The 24,996-nt window shown below is 49.7% G+C and overlaps 9 protein-coding genes and 1 non-coding gene across 10 annotated transcripts; 4 read left to right on the top strand and 6 right to left on the bottom strand.

The window, feature by feature from the left end:
- Nucleotides 1–5,824: 5,824 nt before the first annotated feature.
- BO94DRAFT_531334 (glycoside hydrolase family 28 protein) lies at nt 5,825–7,364 on the bottom strand. Its single transcript, XM_025610877.1, has 3 exons — nt 6,845–7,364; nt 6,380–6,799; nt 5,825–6,330 (listed from the first exon to the last, which is right to left on the bottom strand). Exons 1-3 carry the CDS (start codon nt 7,073–7,075, stop codon nt 5,872–5,874), a joined length of 1,110 nt encoding a protein of 369 aa, XP_025472182.1. The 5' UTR covers nt 7,076–7,364; the 3' UTR covers nt 5,825–5,871.
- Nucleotides 7,365–9,168: 1,804 nt separating this feature from the next.
- On the top strand, nt 9,169–10,002 carry BO94DRAFT_456523 (NAD-dependent epimerase/dehydratase family protein; the record flags this gene model as incomplete). The annotated part of the gene is made up of 1 exon (XM_025607704.1): nt 9,169–10,002. The coding sequence occupies one exon, from the start codon at nt 9,169–9,171 to the stop codon at nt 10,000–10,002; it is 834 nt and encodes a 277-aa protein (XP_025472181.1).
- A 192-nt stretch (nt 10,003–10,194) lies between these two features.
- Nucleotides 10,195–12,850, top strand: BO94DRAFT_484261 (MFS general substrate transporter). Its single transcript, XM_025608951.1, has 10 exons — nt 10,195–10,917; nt 10,967–11,060; nt 11,102–11,301; nt 11,343–11,416; nt 11,454–11,558; nt 11,601–11,773; nt 11,824–11,987; nt 12,038–12,341; nt 12,400–12,590; nt 12,660–12,850. The coding sequence occupies exons 1-10, from the start codon at nt 10,630–10,632 to the stop codon at nt 12,729–12,731; spliced, it is 1,665 nt and encodes a 554-aa protein (XP_025472180.1). The 5' UTR covers nt 10,195–10,629; the 3' UTR covers nt 12,732–12,850.
- Nucleotides 12,851–13,059: 209 nt separating this feature from the next.
- Nucleotides 13,060–13,131, top strand: BO94DRAFT_t60. Its single transcript has one exon. It is a non-coding gene; the product is annotated as a tRNA-Cys (tRNA).
- Nucleotides 13,132–14,107: 976 nt separating this feature from the next.
- Nucleotides 14,108–15,525, top strand: BO94DRAFT_553308 (alkaline phosphatase-like protein; the record flags this gene model as incomplete). The annotated part of the gene is made up of 2 exons (XM_025613649.1): nt 14,108–14,971; nt 15,040–15,525. The coding sequence occupies 2 exons, from the start codon at nt 14,108–14,110 to the stop codon at nt 15,523–15,525; spliced, it is 1,350 nt and encodes a 449-aa protein (XP_025472179.1).
- Nucleotides 15,294–16,171, bottom strand: BO94DRAFT_226842 (uncharacterized protein). Its single transcript, XM_025606267.1, has one exon. The coding sequence runs from the start codon at nt 16,083–16,085 to the stop codon at nt 15,585–15,587; it is 501 nt and encodes a 166-aa protein (XP_025472178.1). The 5' UTR covers nt 16,086–16,171; the 3' UTR covers nt 15,294–15,584.
- Nucleotides 16,172–16,670: 499 nt separating this feature from the next.
- BO94DRAFT_452568 (cytochrome P450) lies at nt 16,671–18,143 on the bottom strand (the record flags this gene model as incomplete). The annotated part of the gene is made up of 1 exon (XM_025607545.1): nt 16,671–18,143. A coding segment is annotated over one exon (1,473 nt), but the record flags the coding sequence as incomplete, so codon positions are not given.
- Nucleotides 18,144–19,603: 1,460 nt separating this feature from the next.
- BO94DRAFT_606815 (uncharacterized protein) lies at nt 19,604–20,949 on the bottom strand (the record flags this gene model as incomplete). Its single annotated transcript, XM_025616528.1, has 8 exons — nt 19,604–19,695; nt 19,746–19,929; nt 19,983–20,069; nt 20,128–20,184; nt 20,235–20,299; nt 20,346–20,452; nt 20,508–20,671; nt 20,731–20,949. 8 exons carry the CDS (start codon nt 20,947–20,949, stop codon nt 19,604–19,606), a joined length of 975 nt encoding a protein of 324 aa, XP_025472176.1.
- Nucleotides 20,950–21,134: 185 nt separating this feature from the next.
- BO94DRAFT_606813 (P-loop containing nucleoside triphosphate hydrolase protein) lies at nt 21,135–21,887 on the bottom strand (the record flags this gene model as incomplete). The annotated part of the gene is made up of 1 exon (XM_025616527.1): nt 21,135–21,887. The coding sequence occupies exon 1, from the start codon at nt 21,849–21,851 to the stop codon at nt 21,135–21,137; it is 717 nt and encodes a 238-aa protein (XP_025472175.1). The 5' UTR covers nt 21,852–21,887.
- Nucleotides 21,888–22,601: 714 nt separating this feature from the next.
- On the bottom strand, nt 22,602–24,762 carry BO94DRAFT_620863 (Zn(II)2Cys6 transcription factor). Its single transcript, XM_025616960.1, has 3 exons — nt 24,650–24,762; nt 23,382–24,594; nt 22,602–23,331 (listed from the first exon to the last, which is right to left on the bottom strand). The coding sequence occupies exons 1-3, from the start codon at nt 24,743–24,745 to the stop codon at nt 22,736–22,738; spliced, it is 1,905 nt and encodes a 634-aa protein (XP_025472174.1). The 5' UTR covers nt 24,746–24,762; the 3' UTR covers nt 22,602–22,735.
- Between the last annotated feature and the right edge of the window lie 234 nt (nt 24,763–24,996).

Here is a 24,996-nt window from a genome sequence, read left to right as displayed (position 1 = left end):
AGACTTAGATGCCTTTGGCGTGTTTGACGCGAGTATGATACCAAGGCCGGCTGTTCCTTATATGCATAGATATAACGACTTTAGCCCTTTGCAATAGCTGTTGTAGGGGTAATTAGTCGCCTCTGCGGTCTGGGCGTGGAGGCTGGAGGTCGGGCCTCATCTTCAGCACCAGCCAGTTCAGACGGCCAGTGAGACTCTGGTATCTAACGGCATCGTCATTGGAAAGGCGAACCCGCCGCAAGAGAAATAGTGTGCCAGAATACCTGCATGTATGTAGGGTGTTCAATTGAACCATTGACTATTCCACCTGGCGGCAAAGCGACACAAGTTGTTGCTGTCGATTCTCCTGATAGCGCCCATGTCTCATTGTCTGATATTATCTCCACTGACTCCTGGCCATCTTGGTTTACTTCGTCTTGGAAAATATCACCCTGCGTGGTTGAGTTCAGGAGCGTTGGCCAGGATCGTGTTTCTCAGATCGAGTAGATAAGACAATTCATACACAAAGAGATGACCAGGACGATAGCTCGATGATACGCATGGTGAAGATTCATACCTAATGCCCCGATGGCGTATCTGACTATAAGAATCTTAACGTCGGTTCTAAGATCTCGGGATATTAATGGCTTTCACAGAGCTCAGTAGCCATGCATACAAATGATACACCAGGGGATATGTTCCATCTTTACAAGAGATGACTGCAAGTACTACTAGTATTGCAATGATCAGTCCCCAGTAGGCAAAGAGAAATATCTTGCTATCCGTCGAGCCCTCATCGCGGGACTGTTCCTTGACCGGGCTCTTTGTAGCATTACCGATTTTGACTGCAACTGTTCCCTGGCATTCTTAGTCTCTATCCGTCTGTGGCTAAGGTCATTATAGTTGTCCGCTTCGGTGAGATGAGTGCGTCGCTGGCCCATCAGACGTCAGATGACCACTCTCCTCCTCCTCGTCCTCGTCCTCAGCTGGGACAAGTGCATGTGGCCGTGGCTCCACCTGCCTCTATTGTTCCTCATTCATGTTTGCGCTGGATTCCAAGACGGCCTTTATCGCGGCGATATGATCGAGCCATTTATTGATGGTGTGTTCCTGAAAGGCAACATACAGTCTGCACCTTTTCCTGTCCGATGCGGTGGAAACGCCCTACCCCCTGGAAGAGAATAAAGATGCTGAGGGGGGGTTGCGAGATGGCGCGGTGGCAGGCATGATGCATTCATGCCAAAGGTACCGAATGGATTCTGTGACTTGTTGTTGGCTCCCCTGTACCTATCATGGGAAATCCAGCTTATCATCCTACTAGTTCTGCCTCCATCTCTCTGAGTATATTCTCACAGCCTTTTTCAGAAATAACAGTGAGTGAGTGAGAATACCACTGTAAACATTCGTTTATGATCATCACACCTCAGTGTCCGAGTCTTCCAACTAGGAGCTTTGATAAGGTCTGTGGGATATATTGGCACGGGATGTCATCCGTATGGATATAATCATTTCCTCCTGCGTCTGGGAGTCCGGTTTGACAAGCATTTATTCCCGGCTCTGAAGTCTCCTACCCTATCAATTTCCATCTCACGCGCAAGAACAAAAACACCATTTCCGGTGATATGATTGATTCGGGCAGATGAGTCATAGCAAAGCCCAGCCAAGATAGTGCTGTATTGAAGTTATTTGGCACCGTGATGGGGTCACGATTGAGACAATTCTATAAATGTCTTTCCGGGCTCCATTGATCCTTTGGAGGGGATCTCTTTTGTGTACCGATTATCTCCTCGGGCATACCGAAATTAGTACGGCATGATGTTTCTGCGAATAGGATGAAAAAGCCATATAAACCACATAATATCATTGAATTGTTTCATTTGGAGTCATGGTTAATGATCTTTTCCCGAGCACTCATGGCGTCCCAAATACTCTGAAGAAACAACATACATTGTAGGAAAGACTTTCTTAGCAATTGAATCGACATCAACTGTTCTTCTCGTGTGGCCAGTGTTTGTATATCATATTATCCCAAAAGTATAGAATTCCTAAAGTGAAAGTGTGGTTTTTTCATTGGATACGAAATCAGCACATCCCTGCGTCGATGGCAAAGATAGATGCAGGAGTATGTGACGGCATCGGGAGCAAGCACAACCAAACATCAGTGGCAGCAATCGTTATAGTTATTTGAACGATTAAAGGGTCATTTCAGATTCGTTATCCCGCCAGATCAACGATGATGAGTCTTGATTTCATGCACGTCTCTTTGGTGTTCGAGAACGGGAATCCCAATCTACCCACTATCTCGAACCGTGAGTGTAAAAGCTAGGGTTGAGTCCACAAAACGCCCTATGTCAGCCAGATTATCGAGCGCCCATGGCCCAAAAGTGTGCATTATGGCAGAAGCTCATAGTGGGTTTGTCGTTAGAGAGATATCTAAGATAATGGCGATCCAGAGTTTCCACTCTCATGAATCACTCTTTCCTATTTACTGATACTAGAAAAACCCTAACAGACAGCGATAATCATCTCGTTAGTCAGTAGGTACTGGAGGCGGCCGCTTGCCTGTATATCTTCAAAGATCACCGCATTCTGCTCCTGCTGTAGCTGCTATATCCAGGCCACAATTTGGGGAGCTTCCCTGTACTTGCACATTCGTGCTTATGCGGGATGTTTTCTGCAATTGCATTCCACTAGAGCAAGGATTCATGATGGTTTCCATTTCAAATAAACATTCGTGAGTTCGAGCCTCAGAGGAGGTTTGCGAAGGCTAGACTGGGATTTGGACGGTGTCTTCCACAATCAAAAAATAATAGTTGACTATTCGGGTATGTTGCCCGAATCCCAAACCACGCCCTATCAGGCTGGCCGTCGTAGGGGTGTATTCGACTCACAGTCGTTTTTTTATGAAGACTTCCTCTTGGGCTGTGTATCTAGATGACGATTAAATACCGGTAGTGTATGAGTATCCTCCTGACAATGATGTTTCCATTGTTTTGCAAGTTGATATGAATGGAAGCCAAGTTGAGCAGCCCTGATCGATGGTCTGCAAGACTAGTCCGATCAAGAGATACCTGTTGGCAGACTTTGAAGGCCAAACCGCAGAACTGCGAGAAGTAGATGATTTGTAAGAAACGCTTTAGGGTATGAATGAGGGCATTCGAATACCATTGTTCGATTCGTGCAGAACATATTGTCTGCGTCTGAGAAATAGATAGAGGAATGTCTCCGGTTTAATGATTATGTTTAGCATGAGAAGGAGACAGATATTTCTTCTAGTGCCTTGCATTGGAACGGTATCCTGAAGAATGTAATGATATTCATATAATGGCCGTCACTTCGATCATGACGACTGGTCGATGTATGTAATTCTTCTGTGATTGCAACATTCTTTGAAGACACCGGGAGGTGGAAATCAACTTCATGACTTGCCAGCCAATCTGTCAACAAAGCATAGATAATGGAGATAAATCTCGACGTCAATGTTTTCATAGGTGGAACAAATACCGCATTTCACAGAATAGACTCTGTGTTTCTTATGCGTATATTACACACACATGACTCGGGATAGGTAGTGAGACGAGTGGCATTGTTTAGCTGACGGTTGATTTCTTGGTCGACCATGGCTTGAAGGTCGGCGGGGACTTAGTCCTCCTGGGCCGGTGTCTCCGGCGGTTCGTCGGGAGTGTGTGTTGCGGATCTTGGTACATCTGGTTGTCGATCTGCGTTGAGTCCAAACATATGACTGGAAGTCTTCAATCGCGATATCGACTCGGTTGAAGGATATACCCTCCCATTATGTGACCAGTCTTCTGGTTGAAGCGGCCTTGAATTCCAGTTTCGTTGCCAACAAGAGTCTCCTTGTACTCTGTATCCAGCAAGCATGAGGTATGATGACTCTCTTGGTATTTGCTGCTAGGTAGGTAGCGAGTACACCCCTTTCCTCTCGTTGGACGTCATTATAGCTTGAACTGCCCTAACGTTTAGGAGGAAGTAGTGAAGACCATCAATAGTCAGTCAAGTGAACAAAAAGAATGTTGCTGACAAGAATGCCATGGCTGTTTTCCCCACACTGCTGGCCAAGTATCAACACCAAGGTGCATTCTTCTTCAGCTCGAATCTCCAAGTCGTCTTGACTTCCACTGGCATCTTGATAGCGTGTTCAACCACCACCAAATCTGGCACGAGATCTTCTCCTCGGAGCTTTCTTTCAAGACACTTTCGTAGGCAGTTTCTACCCCATTGTGTGTCTCCAAAACTGATTCCAAGGTTTAGGAGATCCCCACTGGGTGCAGGGCTTTAATGACGAAACGTCCCTGCACTCCCAGTTTGTTCACGCAAGTATGTATATCAAGAAACTGTCCTGAGTCTCTGATAACGGGTTTTCAGGTATTGACACTCAGAGGAACTGACTTCGATTATTATTTGAAGGGCTCTCCTGGAGAATACTCCTTCATGTTGATTGATATTCTCCGTTTGACCCAGTATAGGAACCATGCTAGATGGTCGGCGTTTGAGAATCATACTTGTTGTAGTAGATTAAGGTTATCAGGAATGACATCCGGAAGAATCCGCTGAGGTTCATACTTGGCCATAGACGAGGTTTGTTCTATTTCAAACGGTTTCAGCTCGAGAATGTGTTTTTCTCATGCCTGCATGTCTGTTTTAGAAAGCTTATCATGACGCTTTTGACTGAAAATGCATGGTCTCGACTTCTCGCGGTTCTCTCCCTAACAAGGACTCTTTGACTTGTGCCATAGAGGAGATGCTGAATCCCAGGGCAGGTGTGCGGACCATTAGAGTCGGGAGTGTCAGTGGTTATATTGACCGATATCTTGCCATTTAAGAGACAATCAGAGCATAAAAATACAAGACTTGAAGTCTTTGCAAGCCGAAGACAATGCCTCGACGTATAATGTGGCATTGTCAAGATGTTCTTCTTCAATCTTTGGAAAGATGCCCGAGTTTGTCCCCAGAGAACCCCCAACCTTTCCATCATACAATCTCATGGACCAGTGTTCCTGACTCCTTGTCATATCCTTTCTGCCACGCATTCGCTTTTATATACCAGTCAGAAAGGCCAGGATGGTCATTCCTATTTCTGGAGTCTCTGAAATAGATCAATGCAACAGGTATTCCACGGTCCCAGTTGATGGGAGACAGTTTTGTGATTCGTGCGTGGGAGTCGCTCTGTATTTAGGGCTTTTCTGGATCCTTTGATTGCTTGTTTGACACGGCCTGGTGACTTGGAATGTGGTTCGAAGGCCCCAGGGTTAGAGATGTTACTGCTAGTGTGGTCGCACAGCTTAATCGGCGCTTGCTTGTTTGCTGGACGGTGGTGGTGGTGGTGATTTGTATATGCTAGGAGGTTCTGTTTGGATGTCTTTGGTTGGTCACTGGGAAAGTATGTTGTGGTTGTCGATGATTGATAGAGGGTATGGCGAATCGAACCATCCCCTGTGATTCTTGGGGGCGCTGAGAATGGGTATTCAATTTGCTTGTCTTTCGTTCTAGTTGGATCCAACATGTCTTGCGTGTTGGGATCAATGAAAAGGGTAAGTATTATTCTCTGGAAAGGTGGTGGTTGTATCGATGGGTGTGAGAATGGAAGGTATACAAGGACTGAGCATTGAGCAAATGTAGTGGCTTGCTGGGTTGTTGAGTATAGTCAAGGATATGTCCGGATGAGGGTTGAGAGGGGCTAGGAGAGGATTGGGCGAATAGATATACCCCTAGTTTACCCTAATTCACCCGAATAACTTCACATCATTCTCCTCAAGGTCAACCAATTAACTCCAGCCAGTGATTACAACAATTCCACTTCAATTGAAGCAAGCTTCTATTATTCACCATAGGTAGTCACTACAACTAATATATACATGTCCTAGAGCGCATCTAGCAAGAAGCACCAGAAGGAACGTTCTCGCAGTCCGAGCTGGTCTTTCCACCAGTAATGTCAACGCCGCTCCAGGTCCAGTCAGAGCAGCTGCCGTCACCGCAAAGGATGTAGACCTGGACGGCATCATCATCAATGGAACCAGTGACACCGTCAACGGTGACATCGGTGATAGGGATACCAGTGGAGGGAGTGCCAGTAGGGCTGCCGTTCTCGTAGTCCTGCTCGATGACAATACCGTAGTCACTGATACCGGAGAGCTGGATGTTGGAGTAGGTAATCTCGCTGACATCACCGGTCTCCTTGTAGATAGTCTTGATACGGACACCGTTGGCGGAGTCGCTGATGGTGGAATCAGCAATGGTGACGTTCTTAACGGTGTTGTCGTCACGGCCACCAACGGAACCGATGGAGAGACCGTGGCCGCCGGAGCAGGTACCGCCGGTGAAAGAGATGCTCTGGTTTGGTTAGTTCATGTACGAATGGGTGGTAAAAAGGGGTATGTACCTCGCCGGAGTTGATGGCAATGCAGTCGTCCTGGTTCTTGACGGTGGCACCGCTGATGTAGACACCGGTACTCTCGCTGATGTCGAAACCGTCGGTGTTGTGGCCGCCGTTGTCATCACCGTCGGAGTTGTCGATGGTGAAGTCGTTCAGGTAGACGTTGGTAGCCTGGACACTGATGGCCTGGACAGGGGTGTTCTTGATCTGGAGACCCTTGAAGGTCGAGTCCTCGACATCGTGGATGTACATGAACTTGGGCTTGGTCTTGCCACCGTTGGTGCCCTTGCTGTCCCACCAGCGGGAGCCGTCACCGTCGATGACGGCGCCGGAGGACTGGGTGACGGTGAGGTCCTTACCGCCGAAACGGATCAAGGGACCCTTCCATTCCTTGTAGCCGAAGGACGTGGTACCCTCGAAGGTGATCTGGTGTTGTTAGATGGCGGTTGAAATAGGAGTGGCAGGACATACGGTAGAGCCATCGGCAGCATCAGACAGGTCGAGGGTCTCACCAGCGGGAACCTCGATGTTGCTGAGGACCACGTTGGAGCACTTGGAGATGCTCTCGCTGGCCTCGGAGGCGGAGGTGAAAGTGCAAGTCGAAGAGGACTTCTTGACGAGCTCAGAGACACGAGAAGGAGCGGGGGCCGCAGAGACGAGGGAGCCGACGGCGGCCAAACTAAGGAGCTGGATGGAGTGCATGGTGATTCTGGTCAACAGAACGGATAGTAAAAGAATGAATGGATCTGGTCAACAGAGGAAAGGCAAGGAGTGAAGCTGTGTGTTGGAATGGTATAAACCATGGAAGTCCTCGACTTTTATATCCGGGGACACAACTAAGCTTCTGTGCCTGGCGTGGCATTGCAATGGTCCCGTTATTGGTGGAAAGAAAAGGGACCTCCGGTCCACCGGGATATCAATCTCTAACGGCGATGGGGCGTTTAGCCAGGGATAAGCAAGCCTGGCAGCATTGGCATGCACCCAGTTCGTGTCATCCGGGTCATCCGCGGTGTTGATGGGCTTGAGAGTGACGAACCGCGGCCGAAGAGGGCATGGATTGACGCCTTGGCTTCTGGTCGAAGCATCGGCGGCTCTCGGCAGGTCTCGGCATCTCCACAGTTGCAGCCGTGTCGGGGCTTCTCTGCCACCCATTTGATCCACGCGTTTCACTTTGCCGCCAGAATCACGACGCGGGAGAGCTAAGTGGATGCACTCGGCAAATATCAATGCCATCTCCTGATGAAGCTCATCATACGGTGGTGGATGGAATGTGGGAATGGTGATATCGAGATAGACTGGGACCCACCAGTTGAGCGGATCGGTCGGAAAAGGCCGCACTGTCGAGATTAGAAACACGACTGCCGATCCCACTATCGGGACTCCAAAAAGGACCCTTGGAGATTTCTGGAGGGCCGGACATCAATGTGATTGATCCGTCGGCAAAATGCGTTCAGGGGTTCGACCTAGTCCTCGGTTGATCATCGGGGTTCCAGCATGCATGAAGGAATGATATTCTTCCGATGAGCAGGTCTCGCAGTTACTGGCCACAGAAATGCTTCACATCTCCGACACATGGGGTACTGACGGGATGTATTGTGGCGTTGCATGCCTCACCTCAATTTCTTCATATTCAGGGTCCACAGTGGGTCAACAACCCTAACTCGAATCCAGGATGTACAACTCTGCAACACTTAACCCGTACTTCAAGATTATGGAGTAGATAGCATGGTAGATTCGGCTGGTATACCTCTGATCCATCACTTGATTTGTCAGGTTTCTCGTTACGAGGCCATCAGTCTAGACCTGCTGCCAAGCAGATTTCGATCTTGTCATCGGACTCCGAGCGGTTCAACTGTCAGTTATTGATTGATCCTGAAGGGGCTAATATATGCATGTTGCCGAGCTTCATTTGTTCCTATGCATCTTATATGAATCGTGACTTCTTCATTAACCGAATAGGTCCCTGCAGGAGGCGATCATGGACAATGTTCCGACTGTTGCTTGCAGCACCGTGTTCTTCACGAAGCGGGAGGTTCTCCGTTGGGATTGTTAGAAGATGCCAGTGGGTGGAGTGACTCCGTCCTGACTCCATAATTAGACTGATGACGACGCTAGAGACATTCCTTGATGCCAAGCATCCTCCGTGGTTCAGCACTTGCCCATGCAAGCTTAACTAGGAGCAGTGTAAGTACTCAGGCTCCGTTAGTTTGGAGTGCTGTCGAGTAGCTGGGGAAGCGCAATCAGGTCGGCCGATGTAACCTCAGAGAGGGGTTAATATGCGGTATATTGCCGGCATTAATTAAGAGACGATCAGTAGGAACACTGAGCTCAGTGCAGAGGACTGATGAATGGAGAAACACCTCAGGACTTGTGGTTAAATGGTTGTTGCACATCGAGTTCAGTTGACCATGGCTGCCTCAGGCCTGCACGAGACAGATGCAGATGACGTCATTCTCATTCCAGCTTTTCTTTCATCGCATATTTTAATGAATCTATCCAAATCTGCCATGTCCATATTCTCACCAATTGTGAGATCAGATAACTCAGCAGTGGTCATGCTGGCGTCATGGGTTGAGCAACCTTAGTTGTTACCATCATATCCACGTCATGCATTCGACCATCTTAACCGGTTCACATACAACATCCCATGCATCTTCAACCCACCCATAAATATGTCGGCCCATCTGCAATTTATGCGCCTGTCGCATACCACCTCTCGTCTCTTGTCACGCCAGATCTCGTGCCAAATACGTCAACACCGCAGACCATTTTCCCTAGCCAGCGACGCCAACAACATGAGAATCGCCATCACCGGTGCCCGCGGCACCGTCGGTCGCGCTGTCGTCAAACAAGCCTCTGAAGCAGGTCATTCCACTGTCCAAGTCGACCGCACCGACACCAAATATGATGGAACACCGAACTCCGAGATGAAGACCGCCGACACCGCCAATGACTACAAAGCCACCCTTGAAGCCTTCAAAAGCTGCGACGCAGTCATCCATCTGGCTGCCATTCCAGACCCCTTGGGAAAAGACGATGAACTTGTGCACAACAACAATGTGACCTCAGCATTCAACGGCTTCTACGCCGCTGCTCAGTTGGGCATCAAACGATTCTGCTATGCATCATCGGTGAACGCGATCGGCCTGGAATACGCCACGCGACCGCTCAAGTTCGACTACTTTCCCATTGACGAGGAAGCGCCGTCCACTCCGACCGACTCATATGCACTAGCCAAGGAGGAAGCCGAAGCTCAGGCGCGAGCGTTTGCAAGGTGGTTTCCGGGGATGAACATTGCGTGTATGCGCATCCACGCCGTGGCGTCTCGCGAAGAAGCGCAGCAAGGACATAAAGAGAGGTGGGAAGACTCGGCTGTTAAGAGCTTATGGGGCTGGGTGAGCCCAGAAGCGACAGCTCGCGCATGCTTGTTGACGGTGGAAAAGAATGACAGCTTCTCGGGGGCTGAGATATTCAATGTGGTTGCTCCGACAACGACGCAGGATACGCCGTCGCGCGAGCTGGCAAAGAAGTATTATCCGGACACAGAGATTCGAGGCGAGTTCAAAGGGAACGAGTCGTTCTTTACGGCTGAAAAGGCAAATAGGATCTTAGGATGGAAGCATGAGTGACTCGATAGATCGAGAAAATGTCATTTGTAGGTTGGCGATATCCGCCGATACATAGCGGTCAATCAGTAAGACAGTTCAACCGGTCGGCATTCATCCACGTGCTCCTTACTATCCAATAGACTAGTTCAATAATGGCTGATGCTCCTTATCTGCGAACTCGCAAGGCGGTGCGGGCATCACGCAACTGCACCCCTTCAAATGACGCCATGGTCAATGCGGGCTTCAACATCCCCACAAACCAGCTGGAGAAGTGCAATACTCCGCAAAACGTAAAGTATGATTGCAAATTAAAGCTCTCGCAAGTCATTCTTAGCAATGTTCATCTACTCCAGAAGCGAACTATTTCCAGCAAGGCGTCGCATCATGAAGCCATCCAAGCCCAGGATTGCGAAATGACACTGCTGGCTGACATACAACACAGACTAATCATGCATGAGGGCCTGTCGGACTAATCGCATGCTGATTGACTAACATAAGTGGTCAGTAGGGAAACTTGATATCGTTGATTGACGGCTGTTATCTACGACGCGAAATGACTTGCAAATGGCGTGCCTGCGATACTCATGATGCCTTATAAGCTCCGATCGCGGCCATTACACCAGTATCAACTCAACTGTTACCGGTGACATGGCTCAAAAGGAACTCAGCCAAAGGTCAATTGACCAAGGACGGCATTACGATTCATTTACAGAAGTCCCTTCCAAGGACAAGACTCAGGTCCAAGCACGATACGACGATGTGTCGGATGAGCAGGACAATCCTTTTGCAGACCCAGAGGTTGCAGAGCGCTATGCTCTTATCTACGAGAAGGCACAGTACGAGTGTCGACATGTTTTTGATCCGACCCTGACGTGGAGTGCGGAAGAGGAAAAGGCGCTCGTCCGGAAATTGGACTGGCGAGTGTGTCTGTGGGCAGTATGCTATCTCATCTATTCCATTGAAATTCAGTATGCTGACTTTGTAGTGTGTCATGTTTTTCGGGCTTCAGGTGGATCGAGGGAATCTCGTCCAAGCGGTGTCGGATAATTTGCTGGATGACCTCGGTCTTACCACGAATGGTGAGCATTTCGCCTCTGGAATGTACTTGACTAATGGATAGACTACAACACTGGAAACACCATCTTCCTTGTCGCTTTCCTCCTTGCAGAGCTTCCCTCACAGTTGGTCTCCAAGCAAGTTGGCCCCGATCGATGGATTCCCACGCAGATAACGCTGTGGTCGATTGTTGCTACGTCGCAGGCTGCTCTAGCTGGAAAGAGGTCATTCTACGCGACGAGAGCACTGCTGGGAATTCTCGAGGTATGTTCTCTTCCAGTGTTGTATCTGTCTAACCTGTGTAGGGTGGTTTCATCCCCGACATTGTCCTCTGGCTCTCCTACTTTTATACCAGCCGAGAACTGCCCACTCGCCTGAGGTAATCGCCTTCATCTACATTTGACCACTACTAACAGTGATAGTCTCTTCTGGACTGCTCTCTCTGTGACCACTATTGTAACCTCATTCATGGCATTTGGCATCCTTCACATGCGGGATGTACGAGGCATGGCCGGCTGGAGGTGCGTCTACCCTAGCCTACTTCGTCTAAGCTAACAGACCAGATGGCTATTCCTAATCGAAGGACTCATCACTCTACTGATCGGTCTCTGCTCCTACTTTCGCATGCCAGCCTCCGCAGTCGACACGAAGAAATGGTTTCGGCCAAAGGGGTGGTTCACCGACCGCGAGGTCAGCATTGTTGTCAATCGCGTTCTCCGCGATGATCCCTCCAAAGGTACCCTCATCCCTCAACTTACTCTAATAAAAGCATACTCACAACAACAGGAGACATGCACAACCGCCAAGCCATCACCCCCCGTCGTCTTTGGAACTCCCTCCGCGACTACGACCTCTGGCCGATCTACCTCCTCGGTCTGATCATCTACATTCCAATGACCCCAGTCACATCATACATCACCCTGACCCTGAAATCCGTGGGATTCAGCACTGTACCCTCCCCCTGTTCTTCCCCAGCAAACCCAATACCAACTATGCACAGTTCAACACCAACCTCCTCACAATCCCCTACAGCGTCGGACACATCATCTGCCTCCTCGCCCTCACCCGTCTCAGCGAATGGCTAAACGAGCGCACCTTTGTCTCCATGATCCAAGTGATTTGGACTCTGCCGTGCATCATCGCACTGCGGTTCTGGTCCGGCACGATGACCAACGCATGGGGGACCTATGCCATCGTAACCGCGTTATTGTGTTATCCCTACTGCCACGCCATTCTGGTGGGTTGGTGTTCGAAGAATTCGAATAATGTGGGCACGAGGACTATTTCGGCTGCGCTGTATAATAGTATGCTACCACACCCTACCCTCCATCACAACGAATCATAGCTAATAAACTGGGACAGTGTTCGTCCAACTCGGCGCCATCATCGGTAACAATATTTACCGCGCAGACGATAAACCCAAATACCGAAGGGGGAATTCCGCTCTGCTGGGGATCAATATCCTCGCCATTCTGATGTTTCTTGCTACGAAGGCGTATTACTTGTATCGGAACAAGCAGCGGGAGAGGGTGTGGAATGCTATGACTGAGGAGGTAGACCATCTCCTTTCTTTCCTTTACTCAATACAGAAGAGTTGATGGATTGGCTAATTGGTGATACAGCAACGACAACACTATCTACAGACATCGACGGATACGGGAAGTAAGAGGTTGGATTTTCGCTTTGCTCATTGATTGGCTTAAAGCTTTGTTCCAGCTCTTATGTGTATGGGCTGTGAATGTCCCATCAATACATATCGAGAAATCACCTACCGTATTTCTCTTCATCAATAGCACTATCAAACACACCATCGTAACCCAACCCTCGCTACCATGAATCGATTTCACCCCACCATGGAATACTTCTTAATCCCAAAAATCTCAGATGGTTGTCCAATTACATCTCTCTAAGATATTGCCTACCCAGCCCAACACCACAAATCAAATCCCCCATATTCATCCTATCTAAAGTCTATAATAAATTCTACGTTATATACCGCACTCCTACGCCATCATTCATCCCGGGTCGGTAGCTCAGTGGTAGAGCGTAGGATTGCAGATCCCGAGGTCACGCGTTCGATCCGCGTTCGGCCCTCTTTTTTGTTTTTAGACCTCAGTTGACGGATAAATAGAGAATCCGTTAAATGCTTATTCCTTTTTTATTTGACAAGCAGAGAAAAGGTGAATGGAGTTGTCTCCGGGGAATACAAAATTTGGCTTTGTTTGAGAGGCGTATGCTTGATGTGTGTTGGATGCCCATCTGCGGGATATATATTTATCCAGGTTATTGGGTATTCACACCTGACGTATTTACTATTCACCATTGAATAATAATAACGAAACCTATAGTTATGGTAATCACAATAAGTGCAAAAGCCTGCAATGAATGCAAGATCTACTTTCCTGATTTGTTGCAACAAAAACCTCTCCCTCCAGACCTAAACGCGACCATCACCACCACCACCACTACCAAGCAAGATAAAATGACAAGACATCCACACACACACATACACAGCTACAGTCCCAATCTTATCTATTCCCTTACCAGAAAGGATTACTCCAACCTGCCAACCCACAAATCACAATCTTAGTCCCGCAATAGCGAAAATGCAATCACCCACGATGGCGTCAGCACCGAGGTATATCTCGCAACCGTTAGCGCAGGAATATATGCCGTGTTGTCGAGCCTATACATCATTGACCAATAGCACTTCTTATAGGATATCCATAGTATATCCATACTAGCATTATCGTGACTGCCCCTCTCCATCATATATATACAAACCCATCCCCTCCCTCCACTCCCTCACCTCCCAATTCAACATCCTCACCCCAACCCTAATTTCACTTCCCACCTATACATCCCTCTCCTACCAAACCCAACCAATCGCCAAAATGACCCAACTCAAACTCCCCCATCCCCATCCCCCCCCTGCAAAAAAACCAAACATCCTCTTCATCCTCGCCGACGACCACGCCTCAAAAGCCATCTCCGCCTACCACCCCCAAACCACCCCCCCACAACCCCCCTAAATACAACCCCCCACATCGACCGCCTCTCCCACGAAGGCATGAAATTCACCCACTGCTACGTGACCAACTCGATCTGCACGCCCAGCCGCGCGACAATCCTCACCGGAACACACAACCACGTGAACGGGGTGTTTACTCTAGCCGATAAACTCAATAACCGGCTGCCGAATGTGGCGAAACATATGCAATCAGGCGGGTATTCGACTGCCATGATTGGGAAGTGGCATTTAGGTGAGGGAAGAGAATATTCTCCGAGTGGGTTTGATTATTGGAGTGTGCTGCCGGGGCAGGGGGGGTATTTCGATCCCGAGTTTATTACTTCGGATGGGAATGGTGGTGGTGGGGAGGGGGTTAGGGGTGTGGAGAAGGGGTATGTGACTGACATCATCACCGATAAGGCACTTACCTGGTTGAAGGGACGGGAGGAAGGGAAGCCATTCTTCCTCATGTGTCATCACAAAGCGCCGCATCGGTCATGGGAATGTCGACCTGATCATCGGGGGCTGTATACCGAGGACGTGGCTGTACCGGATACGTTCAATGACGAGTATAAACACCGGGCTAAGGCGGCAGGGGCAGCGAAGATGCGGATACAGAGTGATATTACGTATTTTGATCTGGGGCTTGTGCAGCCTGAGGGTGGGGAGGAGGAGGTTGGGGAGTTGTTTCTCAACGGGGATCGAAAGGTCCCTGTTTACGGGGACGAGGGGATCGAGAATGTGAGATTGGTTGATAAGGATACGGGGGAGGTGTTTCGGTTCAAGAGTGGGGAGGAGGTGAAGCGGTTCAAGTATCAGAGGTATTTGAAGAGGTATTTACGGACGGTCCATTCGGTTGATCTCAACGTTGGGCGGTTGTTGGATTATCTGGATGAGGAGGGGATAGCGGAGGATACGGTGGTGGTGTATTCGTCCGATCAGGGGTTTTTCTAGGTGAACATGGCTGGTTCGATAAACGGTTCATGTACGAGGAGTCGTTTCAGATGCCGTTTCTCATCCGGTATCCGAGGATGATTCGACCGGGGTCGGTGTGCGAGGATATTATATCCAATGTAGATTTCGCGACGACGTGGTTGGAGTTGGCCGGGTTGAGGGTGCCGTCGTATATGCAGGGGGTGTCGTTTGTGCCGTTGTTGAGGGGATGTACGCCGTGGGATTGGGAGCAGGTGGCGTATCATCGGTATTGGATGCATCGGGATAGTATTCATAATGCGTATGCGCATTATGGGGTGAGGAATCAGAGGTATAAGTTGATTTATTGGTATGCGGAGGGGTTTGGACTGCCTGGGACCGGGGAGGGGGGACAGCCCAGGGAGTGGGAGTTGTTTGATTGTGTGGAGGATCCGTTGGAGTTGTTTAATGTGTATTATGAGGAGAGGTATCAGGGGGTGGTGGGGGAGTTGAGGAGGGAGTTGGAGGAGAAGATGTTGGAGATTGGGGATAGTCCGGTGCATTGATTTGTGTATGATAAGAATGAAGTCCGCTAAATAAGAGATATGCAACGAGAGGGACTGGACTAAGCCAATGTCTGTGTAATGATATAATACGCCAAAGCCAATCCCGTAACAACCACTTCATCAATGATTGGCCCACTCCCTAACAGCCCGTCTAGTTCGAGTCGACCCGCCTTGGTTCGACTCCACGATGTGCTGGGAATAAACCTCGCCACGACTGTACCCTGCTCATCGCGACACTCCAAATCCCACGGCTTCATTGAATGGGGGTTCCTCCAGGTAAACACACTGCCGACTGTCGGGGAATCAAACGGAACTTCATATTCGAAGGTGCCGCGTGGTTTAAACGGGATCTGGCGGCCGTTGATGTCGATGTCGATGGCGCGGGTGAAGGCGTGGAAGCTCACGGTTGCAGGGAGTCGGGCGCTGCCGGTGGCTTGGAAGACCATGTGGGGTTTGCGGAGGTTGAGGTCGGCGGAATACACGAGAGTATCGCCCTCGGTCACTTCCAAGTGCTTGCCGGTCCAGCTGGTGAAGTCGACATTTAAGGATCGCGTGGTCATGTTGGGCTGTGATTGAGTGTTGTGATTGATTGTGTGATGATGGAGTAAATGTATAGACGAGTGTTCTGTATGAAGGGAAAATGAATTATAATCATGAAATGAAGATGCCGTTATTCTTATACCCCGAAGTAATAATCAGCCTTGTAACCGGGTGGGGCAATGCGAAGAGGCAGTGTTGGACGCTGCATGTTGATTGGTCTGTAACGTGACATGGGGCTGAGACCTTGGCGAATACGAGCAGTCATGGGTCTATATGTCAGCCCAATATTATCTGATGATCACTATTATCGTATGGCAATGTGCGAAGAGAAGGTCGAATAGAAGAGAAAGCACTTTTGGGCGGATTGTATTTCCATTGTATGGTCAAGTTTAATCAATGGAAAATATTGGCGGATGTGGTGTCTCTGCTGGGATTGTAGGAAAGTGGATTCGCAGTATAACTCGCTGAATGCCTCAGCAGGGCGATAATTTCAAAACCTCCAATGAAACCAACGGATGCTTTATTCAGGCTTGGAAGGACGTATATATGAAGCATTGTAACTGGAATCACGTCTACCTCGCTGAGAGCCTCGAAAAGTCTTAAACCCTCCTCATCATCATAGGCAACTCGCCCGGATTCGAATTAAACCTTTCCTGCGTCTCCAACTCAAACCCCTCTTCCAGCTCCGCATCAAAGAACCTGACAATTGTAGCAATGACCACCATCTGCTCAAAATACGCAATATTCCGGCCAATGCACGCCCTCGGACCCGTACTAAACGGGAGATGGCTATTCATCATCCGCTTTTTCTCCTCCGCTTCCTGGGTCATCCAGCGATCGGGGATATATTCAGATGCCATTTTGAACACGGAGGGATCACGGAGAAGTGAGTACGTGGGTACGGAAACGATCACATCCTCTGGGATGAACTGCCCGCCGATTTCCCGTCCGCCTTTGGGGACAACACGCGGGAGACCGAATGAGCTCGGGGGCCGGACGCGCAGAGACTCCTCGATACAGGCGCGGAGGTAAGGCAGCGTCGAGACGACGGGGTAGGTTGGGATATCGGGCCCCGGAGCGGCGGCAAGGATCTCGGCGCGGAGTTTCTTGCGAACAGGTGGGTGGGTGTAGATGAGGTAGATTGTGTTGGTCATGGCCGCTGTGATGGTTTCGGTGCCGGCATTCATCATGGATGAACACTCGGCTAGGATGGATCCAAAGGGCAGATTCAAGTCTTGACCTTTGGTGTCGCGGAGCAAGCGCTGGAATAGATTATTCTCGGTGGTGGTGGTGGTGGTGGTTGGGGTTAGGGTTTCGAATCGCTTCTTCGTGTGGTGGTAGATGATATTGTCCCAGTCTGTGCCTCTTTTCTTGTACGGGTGGAACTGGGCGATCAAGCTGAGAGTCGGTGCCACATGGGAGAAGATTGCGAGGAGATTGTTGATGATGGTGACGTCGAGAAGGGAGTCGATGAAAGGGGCCGTGTAGGTCCGGCCGTCGTCCTTTGACTCCGCGACAAGTATATCATCCCCGCGATCAAGACAGCCGAGCTCATGTCCGTAAAGAAGTTGTCCAAAGACATCAATCAGCAGGTAATTTAGAAGCCGGCGCATATTCGCCTTCTGGCCCGTCGCTGCATGTCGATCCAGCACGTTCAGCAGATTCTGCACATTCTCCTGCAGCAAGGGCTCAAACGCTACGATGGTCTTCGCGGAAAAGGTATGCGCCAGCATCTTCCGCTTGGCCTGATGCTCGGCTTTATCGCGCGTATCTGCGAGATTGCGGTGCGGGCCTGCGGCTGCATCGTACCAGTCTGCTTTGAGCATGTTGGCGCCATGGCCGTAGATTTGCTGCGGGGCGTGAGGGTCGAGGATGGAGATGTGATTGGGGGCGATGCGAACGTGGGTGCCCAGTCGTTGGTGGGCTTGGTGCACGGCGGCGTAGTGTTGGAATTGGATGTTGTGCCAGGCGCGCCAGATAGGGCTGATGGCGGCGATGGGGGATGGCGAGGGGAATTTCCGGAGCCCGTGTGGGTCCCAGATGTAGTATACCACTGGAATGAGGACTAGGCCTAGCAATGGGAGTGTGAGGATAAGGAGCGCCATTTTTGCTCTTGAGGAACGTACTTGATGTCAATGAGCCAGGGATGATGCCTTTGGGTGTTTATATCCTACAGTATCACCATAGCACTCACAGAGGCCTCACTGACGTATAGCGATAGAGCATCACACGGATACTATGCCTTCGAAAGCTAGGTATTCAGCAAGCCCAGAATGTCAACTTCTCCGCAATTTCGCGGCCGGCGGTGTTGGTTTCCATTTTGAGCTCCGCTTCCGATGGATTGCCGTTTTTGGGAATGCGGGCCGCACATCGGAATCCCCACAAGGGAATAGTGGCAATCATACACGATAACTATAGTCCCGACAACGTCATATACTGTGTGACGCTCATGTTGATTCTATCTGCTGGTAGAGGGTCCGGACATTTGTTTCCATCAGCCGGAACACGCATCTCAAACAACCTGTCAGTAGTCTCCATATGCAGACCAGTAAAGTCAGCGTTTTACCATACACAAAGCAAATATAGGCCCCAGTCCCGCATTATAGTGCAAGTACAGCGGGAAATGAAACAAGTCGAGCACAAGAATAAAAAACAATAATCACACTTCTATAGTCATTTTTGATTTAGGTCTACAGCCATTTTGCACGAGACAATATGAACAACTATTGACAGGCTCTAGTTGATTGTACAAATAATAAAAGATTATAATGGTCGATTATAAGGTAGTAATTGAGGTTTCCTGTCTACTAATATTGCTGATAACTATGAAATAACTAATATTACATCTAGCATAATAAGAAGGGTACTGCACTGAGAGAGTTAATATATGATGATCATGAAGGCAGTCACTATACAGATTCAAAGGATATTCTGATGAGCTGCGTAGTACAGGCCATACTTATTAATTATCTGTATGGACATAATACTATCGATGTCAAAGAAAAGATTCTTATTAATCTGTTGGGTATGCATCCTGATAAGTTTTATATAATGTCAATACCAGTAGACCAAAATGATATACCGCTGGCCTCTGGAACAGACGGAACGAAACACTGTCCCAACATATATTCAATACGATTAGATGAAAGCTTTATATGAACTTTGATTTATTGACTTGACTAATACTTTATAGGCTGTTCAGGATATTTATATTATATAAATGGGTTTTATTAAAGCGAAATACTGTTCATGTTGTACAGATTAAGCTACAATGTAGCAACTCAATCATCTGTACCAGCATTGGCAAGTCTGATATGGAAAGTGCAATCCATGAACCCTATAATATAGACACCTTCAAGGCATACGGCTACTCGTACGGGATAAGCCCGATTGCCTGCTGTGTGGCCTTGTTGATTTCAGGGAACCCATACGGATGCCGAATATTCCAATCTGCCATTTGCTCCTCCTTCAGCACGAAGTCCGTGGGGTCATGAGACTGTAGTCCAGTTAGTATGCTCAACTATACCCTCCAAACTAACTAACCTACAGTCATATAGCCCTGCTTGAAAGCCTCAACCTTTCGCAGTCGTTGCTCCTCCGTCATGAAGTCGAATGGCTTGTAGCATGTATCTGCCCACTGTTAGCACGGTCAACAGGATTGGAACTGTGGCACAACATACAAACCGCCATCCGCTTATTGTCCCCGAGAGGTGCGGCGCCGTAGTGTACAGCGCGCGAGTCCCAGAGGATAAAGTCACCGGGGTCCATGCTAGGCTTCAGCATCTCGCATCCGCGATCCTGGAACCACTGGAGTTCCGCATCTGTCCAATTGAACAAGTCTTTTTTGATCCATCCTCCCTCCGGCTGTGATTGTTAGTGGATTTTTTCGGGATTGCAAGTGGATGGTAGGCACTGACTGGCTCGTGTTCCTTGAAGTACTGTTCGAATAGAGGCGCAGTACCGCTCATCACAGCGAGGCCGCCGTCGTCTGGGCCATTCGGTAGCTAGGAACATATTAGCGAACTGATCAATGAATCGGTGGGCTCCACCAAGGCATCTTACGAGGTTCAGAAGGCCTTGAATACAGTGTGGCCAGGGGCGGTAGGCGCTCTGGTCCGACTGTTGACCAAGTTAGCAGGAGGGAGCTGTTGCAGCCAATTCTCACTCACATGCGGCCATGGCGCTTTGCCGTGACCGGGTTCGTCCGGGGTTGGAACCGCCAAAGTACCACCGTCTAGGAACATGTCAGTCAGTTCACTCAAGACGGGCAAGATAGCTACCAAATGAGACTGTGAGCTTGTCGGTTCCCCAAATTTTCGCGAAGATTTCGCGGACCTTGGGCTCGGACTTGCAATCCCAAACAAATTGTGCGTGGGCAAAGGAGAAACTAATCCCAGGGTTAGACTGACTTGGTCCAGGGCCTTTGTCAATGTGCGACTCACTGGTCAAACAGGCCTCCGTATCGGTGGCGGGGAAAGTTCTGAGACTTCCATGTTTTTGGATCATCGCGCTTGTATCCCAACCCAAATCCCTCGAGCCAATCCTCTGCCTTATCGGCATATTTGAAAGCCTTTTCCTTAGGGATGACCCCTTTGACCAGCGCCCACTATGAGCATCGGTTGGTTAGCTGGGGATATCTCATCATGACCACGATGCCAGACTTACCCCATTGCGGTGAAGGTCGTGAAGCCACTGCGGACTTTCGGAAGTAGGCTTGGCCAGCTTAGGACTCGGCCTCTCAATGCCCCAGGGGCCGCGGGGGTCCTCCCAGTTGTCCTGTTCAGCCCAGGTCAGGGCCGCCTGAACGGGGCGAGCGAGACCCCCATAGGGCTGCGCCCTGCGCAATACCCTGCCTGCAGCCTGAGCTACCTCGGTAAGAACCATTTCGCTGTAAATAGTCTAAAGGAATATGGACAGGAATGTTCACTGGGTAGCGTAAGGGGTCATCCAAGCAGCTTTATACACTTGGATGGCGCCGTGCTGCGGAGTTAACTTTCCTATTACGGAAAGCCATTTCCGCCGCGGCCTCGCGGCTGGATAATCACCCAGAAATGATATTCGGAACAATGCTATGGCTCATCAACACTATATACAACAACCGCCGGCTTGATCAGATTCTCATGTATATCGACATTATTGAGCATATCATTACTCTCGACCCTCCTCAACGCCTCCTCCATAGTCTTCTCAATCCCACTATCCAAATGCCTCTGGGCAATCCTCCTCCTCGCAACCTCCACATCAACATCCACAAACCACGTATCATCCACATAATCCCCCATCTCCGACCACGGCGACCTATTATACGCCAGATAGTTACCCTCGATCAAAATCAACGAAATCTCCGGCGACACCGCAATCGCCCCCTCCACCGGATCACCTCCCGCATGGTCGAATTCCGGCGCATAGATCACCTCCCGCTGGCCTGCTTTACTCGAATGCAGGGCCTTCACGAGCTGCAAGGCGCCCTTGGCGTCGAAGGTCCAGTGCGCGCCGCGCCGCGCGTGTGCTTCTTCGGATTTGGTCATCCCGTCGAGGTATTTCCTCGGGTAGTGGAAGCCGTCGATGGGGAGGGCGATGGCGAAGGGTTTGCTGGCGAGAGCGTTGAGGCGCGCGATCACGGTCGCTGCGATGGTGGACTTGCCGGCGCCTGGGGGCCCGCTTAGGGAGATGATTGTTCGTGGTACGGGGCCGGTGGTGGTGTTGGGTTGTTGTTGTTGTTGTTGTTGTTGGGATTGGGAGATTTGGAGGGCCCGCGCGATGAGGGTTTGGTAGACGGATTCCATTGTAATAAACAGCTTTGCTTCTGTTTAGGGAGTATGTTCAACGGAAAAATAATGTACGGAGAAAAGGTTCTTGGTTTCTTGTTTTGTTGTAGTATTTATTTGAGAACCCAGCTACTCGGGTCGGACGACTGTGCACCGAAAATACTACATTCATTCCACATATTCTGTTGCGGGCTCAATTACCGAATGTAGACACTTTTCCACTGGATTGTCCGCCAAGATATTTGTATTTGATGGCAATGATTGGTTAGTCTGATAACGAATGAATCACAGTCTGCATGTATTGATTGCTTACCTCGTTGCATAGACTCTAGCTGGTATATCTAAACCGGGATGTCGTCCTCTAGGTAGATTAATTCATCTTGTAACCCCCCTCCTACAACACACACACACACACACACACACACACACACAATTACTGTCTGAATGCCATGTTCTGTCACATGCACCCATCAAAATAGACACATAAATACAATCATAACAATATATACTCAACCAGCCCAGTGTGTACATATTCTCATTCATTAACCCTGCGCCACTCTGGGCTGGTTAACCCTAACCTAGCACAGTCAACTACATGAACCTAGTTAGTAGTATTCACACTAATCATGACCCCACTCCTTCAGATTCAATGACATGACCAGCAACCAGTAACGAACCCGCCGTCTTTACCACAAACGAACAAATATACCACCCCGGCATCCTAAATAACGTCATCATGGTTAGATTCGAAAGGTCATGTCCACTTCACTTTGTTGGAAGAACGAGACAATCAATACCGACTAATACATCGAGTTGCAAGAATTTCAAGTCATCCATTAACCAGGCTAGATAGAGCAAGGATTCCAGAGTATGGAGATTGCCTTCCTCTTAATTTGTTTTTGTTACAATAAGGGCTCAGACCCGCCCGCGGCAAACGGAAACCCATCAAAATTCACCGGATTCTCCGCGTCAAGATACATCCAGGATACATCATCCATGCCAGAAAACAAATCCATGGCCTCGAGTGGTGGAAGCTCCGCGTCAACATGTAGCGGCGGGTCTTCCGGCGGTACCGGTTGATCAGCCCGGTGCACGACATGCCCTACCCTCAACAAATCCAAACTCGGCAATTCATTCAACGCGGCTGAGATCCGCTGCGTAAGTAGCGCCATTGCATCCGCGGATGCCCACGTGCGTCGTAGCTCCTGCAATATCCCGCATGCCGTCGTGAAGTCTGCTCGAGCGTCTTCTTGGTCGCTGGGCAGCCGGCTGTAGCGGAGTTGCTGGTAAGAAACGGAGAGGGCGAGGGAGGTGGCGTAGACGACGATTGGAAGGGGGCAGAGGGCGTTCAGGCGGGTTGGGTCGCGCATGTACCGGATTACTTGGATTGCGGAGAGTTGTTGGCGGAGCCGTGAGGGGGTGGGGGAGGGGAGGGTGGTTATTGTTTTCAGGCGATGAGCGAGGATGGCGGTTGTGTGGTAGAAGATGTGTAGGGTGGCTAACGGGTCCTGTTAATAGGGGGCAGGGTTGGGAGGTGAAAGGGCGCACCTATTGTAGAGGGCAAGAGCTGCCACGCGTGCATCTCGTCCATGATCTGTTCGAAGGATGGGAAGTCGGAGTCTAATCCGGAGCCCAGGTCAGCTGCTTTGGGTCTATATAGGACGATTACCATGTTCAGGCATTTGACAATACGGAAGAGCACATTGAATGCTGTGTAGCCCGTCTCATGCGGTAGGATATCTAGGACAGCGATGTCCATATCGGCCATGAGACACGGCCTGGAATTAGTCGCAGCGTTCAGCCGGTCTAGAGTCCAGAGACACCAGAAGGTGCGTTTGAGGTCATTGTCAGCGTCTCCTGGTCGCGGCTGATGTAGCGCCAGTGACTGGGCAGAGTGTGTGGCTTGAGCCATGTAGCTTGACGATTGTTCGGCGCCATCGGATCCTTCTTGGTGGAGTGAGAGCAGCCCGTAAATGCGCATAAGTATTACCTTCTTGATGGCCGGGCGTTGAGAGAGAGCTGAGCAGATGGAGATGTATAGCTGACTGCAGAATTGTCGGACTGATATGACGGTATCACCAGAATGGAGTAGCTTTAAATAATTCGACGCACTATGGTCTTTTGCAGCGAGCAAGCACACAATATGTACCAGTGGTGTTGGAACCGACCGCTGTGAAAACAACTCCAAGTATTCTTCCTTATTTAAAACCGGAATGAGCGGATGTATGTTGGCAAAGTATATATCTGACAGCTGTTTTATTGTCTCCTCTGACAGAAGATTGGAGATGGGTGGATAGATAGGCTCCGAGCCTATTGTGGAAGGCCTGTACCGAGCAAGGAGATTACGTCGATCCCTGCTTGCACCACCGTTACTGGAGGGCTGTGGTCGAATCCATACGCCGACTTCGCCAGGCGTCATGTCCTGCGCGTCTTCGGGAGAGGTCGTCTCGTCGAGCAGACGGGCTTCTGGATTCAAATCACCGACAAAGCGCGGTGATGATGGGGCGGCCACCGTCTGCAATTGCTCTTCGGCAACCTGGCCTGTCCGAGCCAACTGTGGACTCCGTGGAGGGACCGGGGACGATCTGTCATGCGAGTGCTGTGTCGGACTGGCTCGAATGGTTGCCGGATTTGGCCTTGGATTGCGAGGGGCCTTGCGTACCCGATTGTTGGAATTAGGCGACATGAAGCAAAACACATACTCTCTCCCGGCCGCAGAGTTCGGACCTGGATACAGCCCGAGTTGGTGGTTGCATCGTCGCTTCAATTGTTATGTCAGCCTAGATAAGGAGAAAAGAAAAGGCAGGGAGGGCTACCTTTTTGTGACGACAGAGATCGCAAGCCTTACGACTACGATAGCGCCGTGTTGAGGGGGAGTCAAAGTTGGGGGTGAAAGTGAAGTCGGACGCCATCTTGGCGATGGTAGATGTCAAAGAGCTGAAGGCGAGTTGAAGCTCAGTTGGACCGGCGCAATGGAGTCCGTCAATGCGGGGGTGGCAGGGTGGAGTCCGTTAATCTCATTGGTCGGGCTCATCCACTACCTCCTACTGTATTGAATTTTACGGTAACTGTGACGAGCAGCATATTGCTTCCTTGATATTCAGGCATACAATCAGGCATACCGAAGCTATGAAATGATGCACATCCTGACATCCAATCACAT

The sequence above is a fragment of the Aspergillus sclerotioniger genome (genome assembly GCF_003184525.1).
Source record: "Aspergillus sclerotioniger CBS 115572 chromosome Unknown BO94scaffold_3, whole genome shotgun sequence".
Taxonomy (NCBI): Eukaryota; Fungi; Ascomycota; class Eurotiomycetes; order Eurotiales; family Aspergillaceae; genus Aspergillus; species Aspergillus sclerotioniger.
The sequence above is the reverse complement of the archived record's forward strand: the minus strand, read 5'-3'. Positions and strand labels throughout refer to the sequence as shown.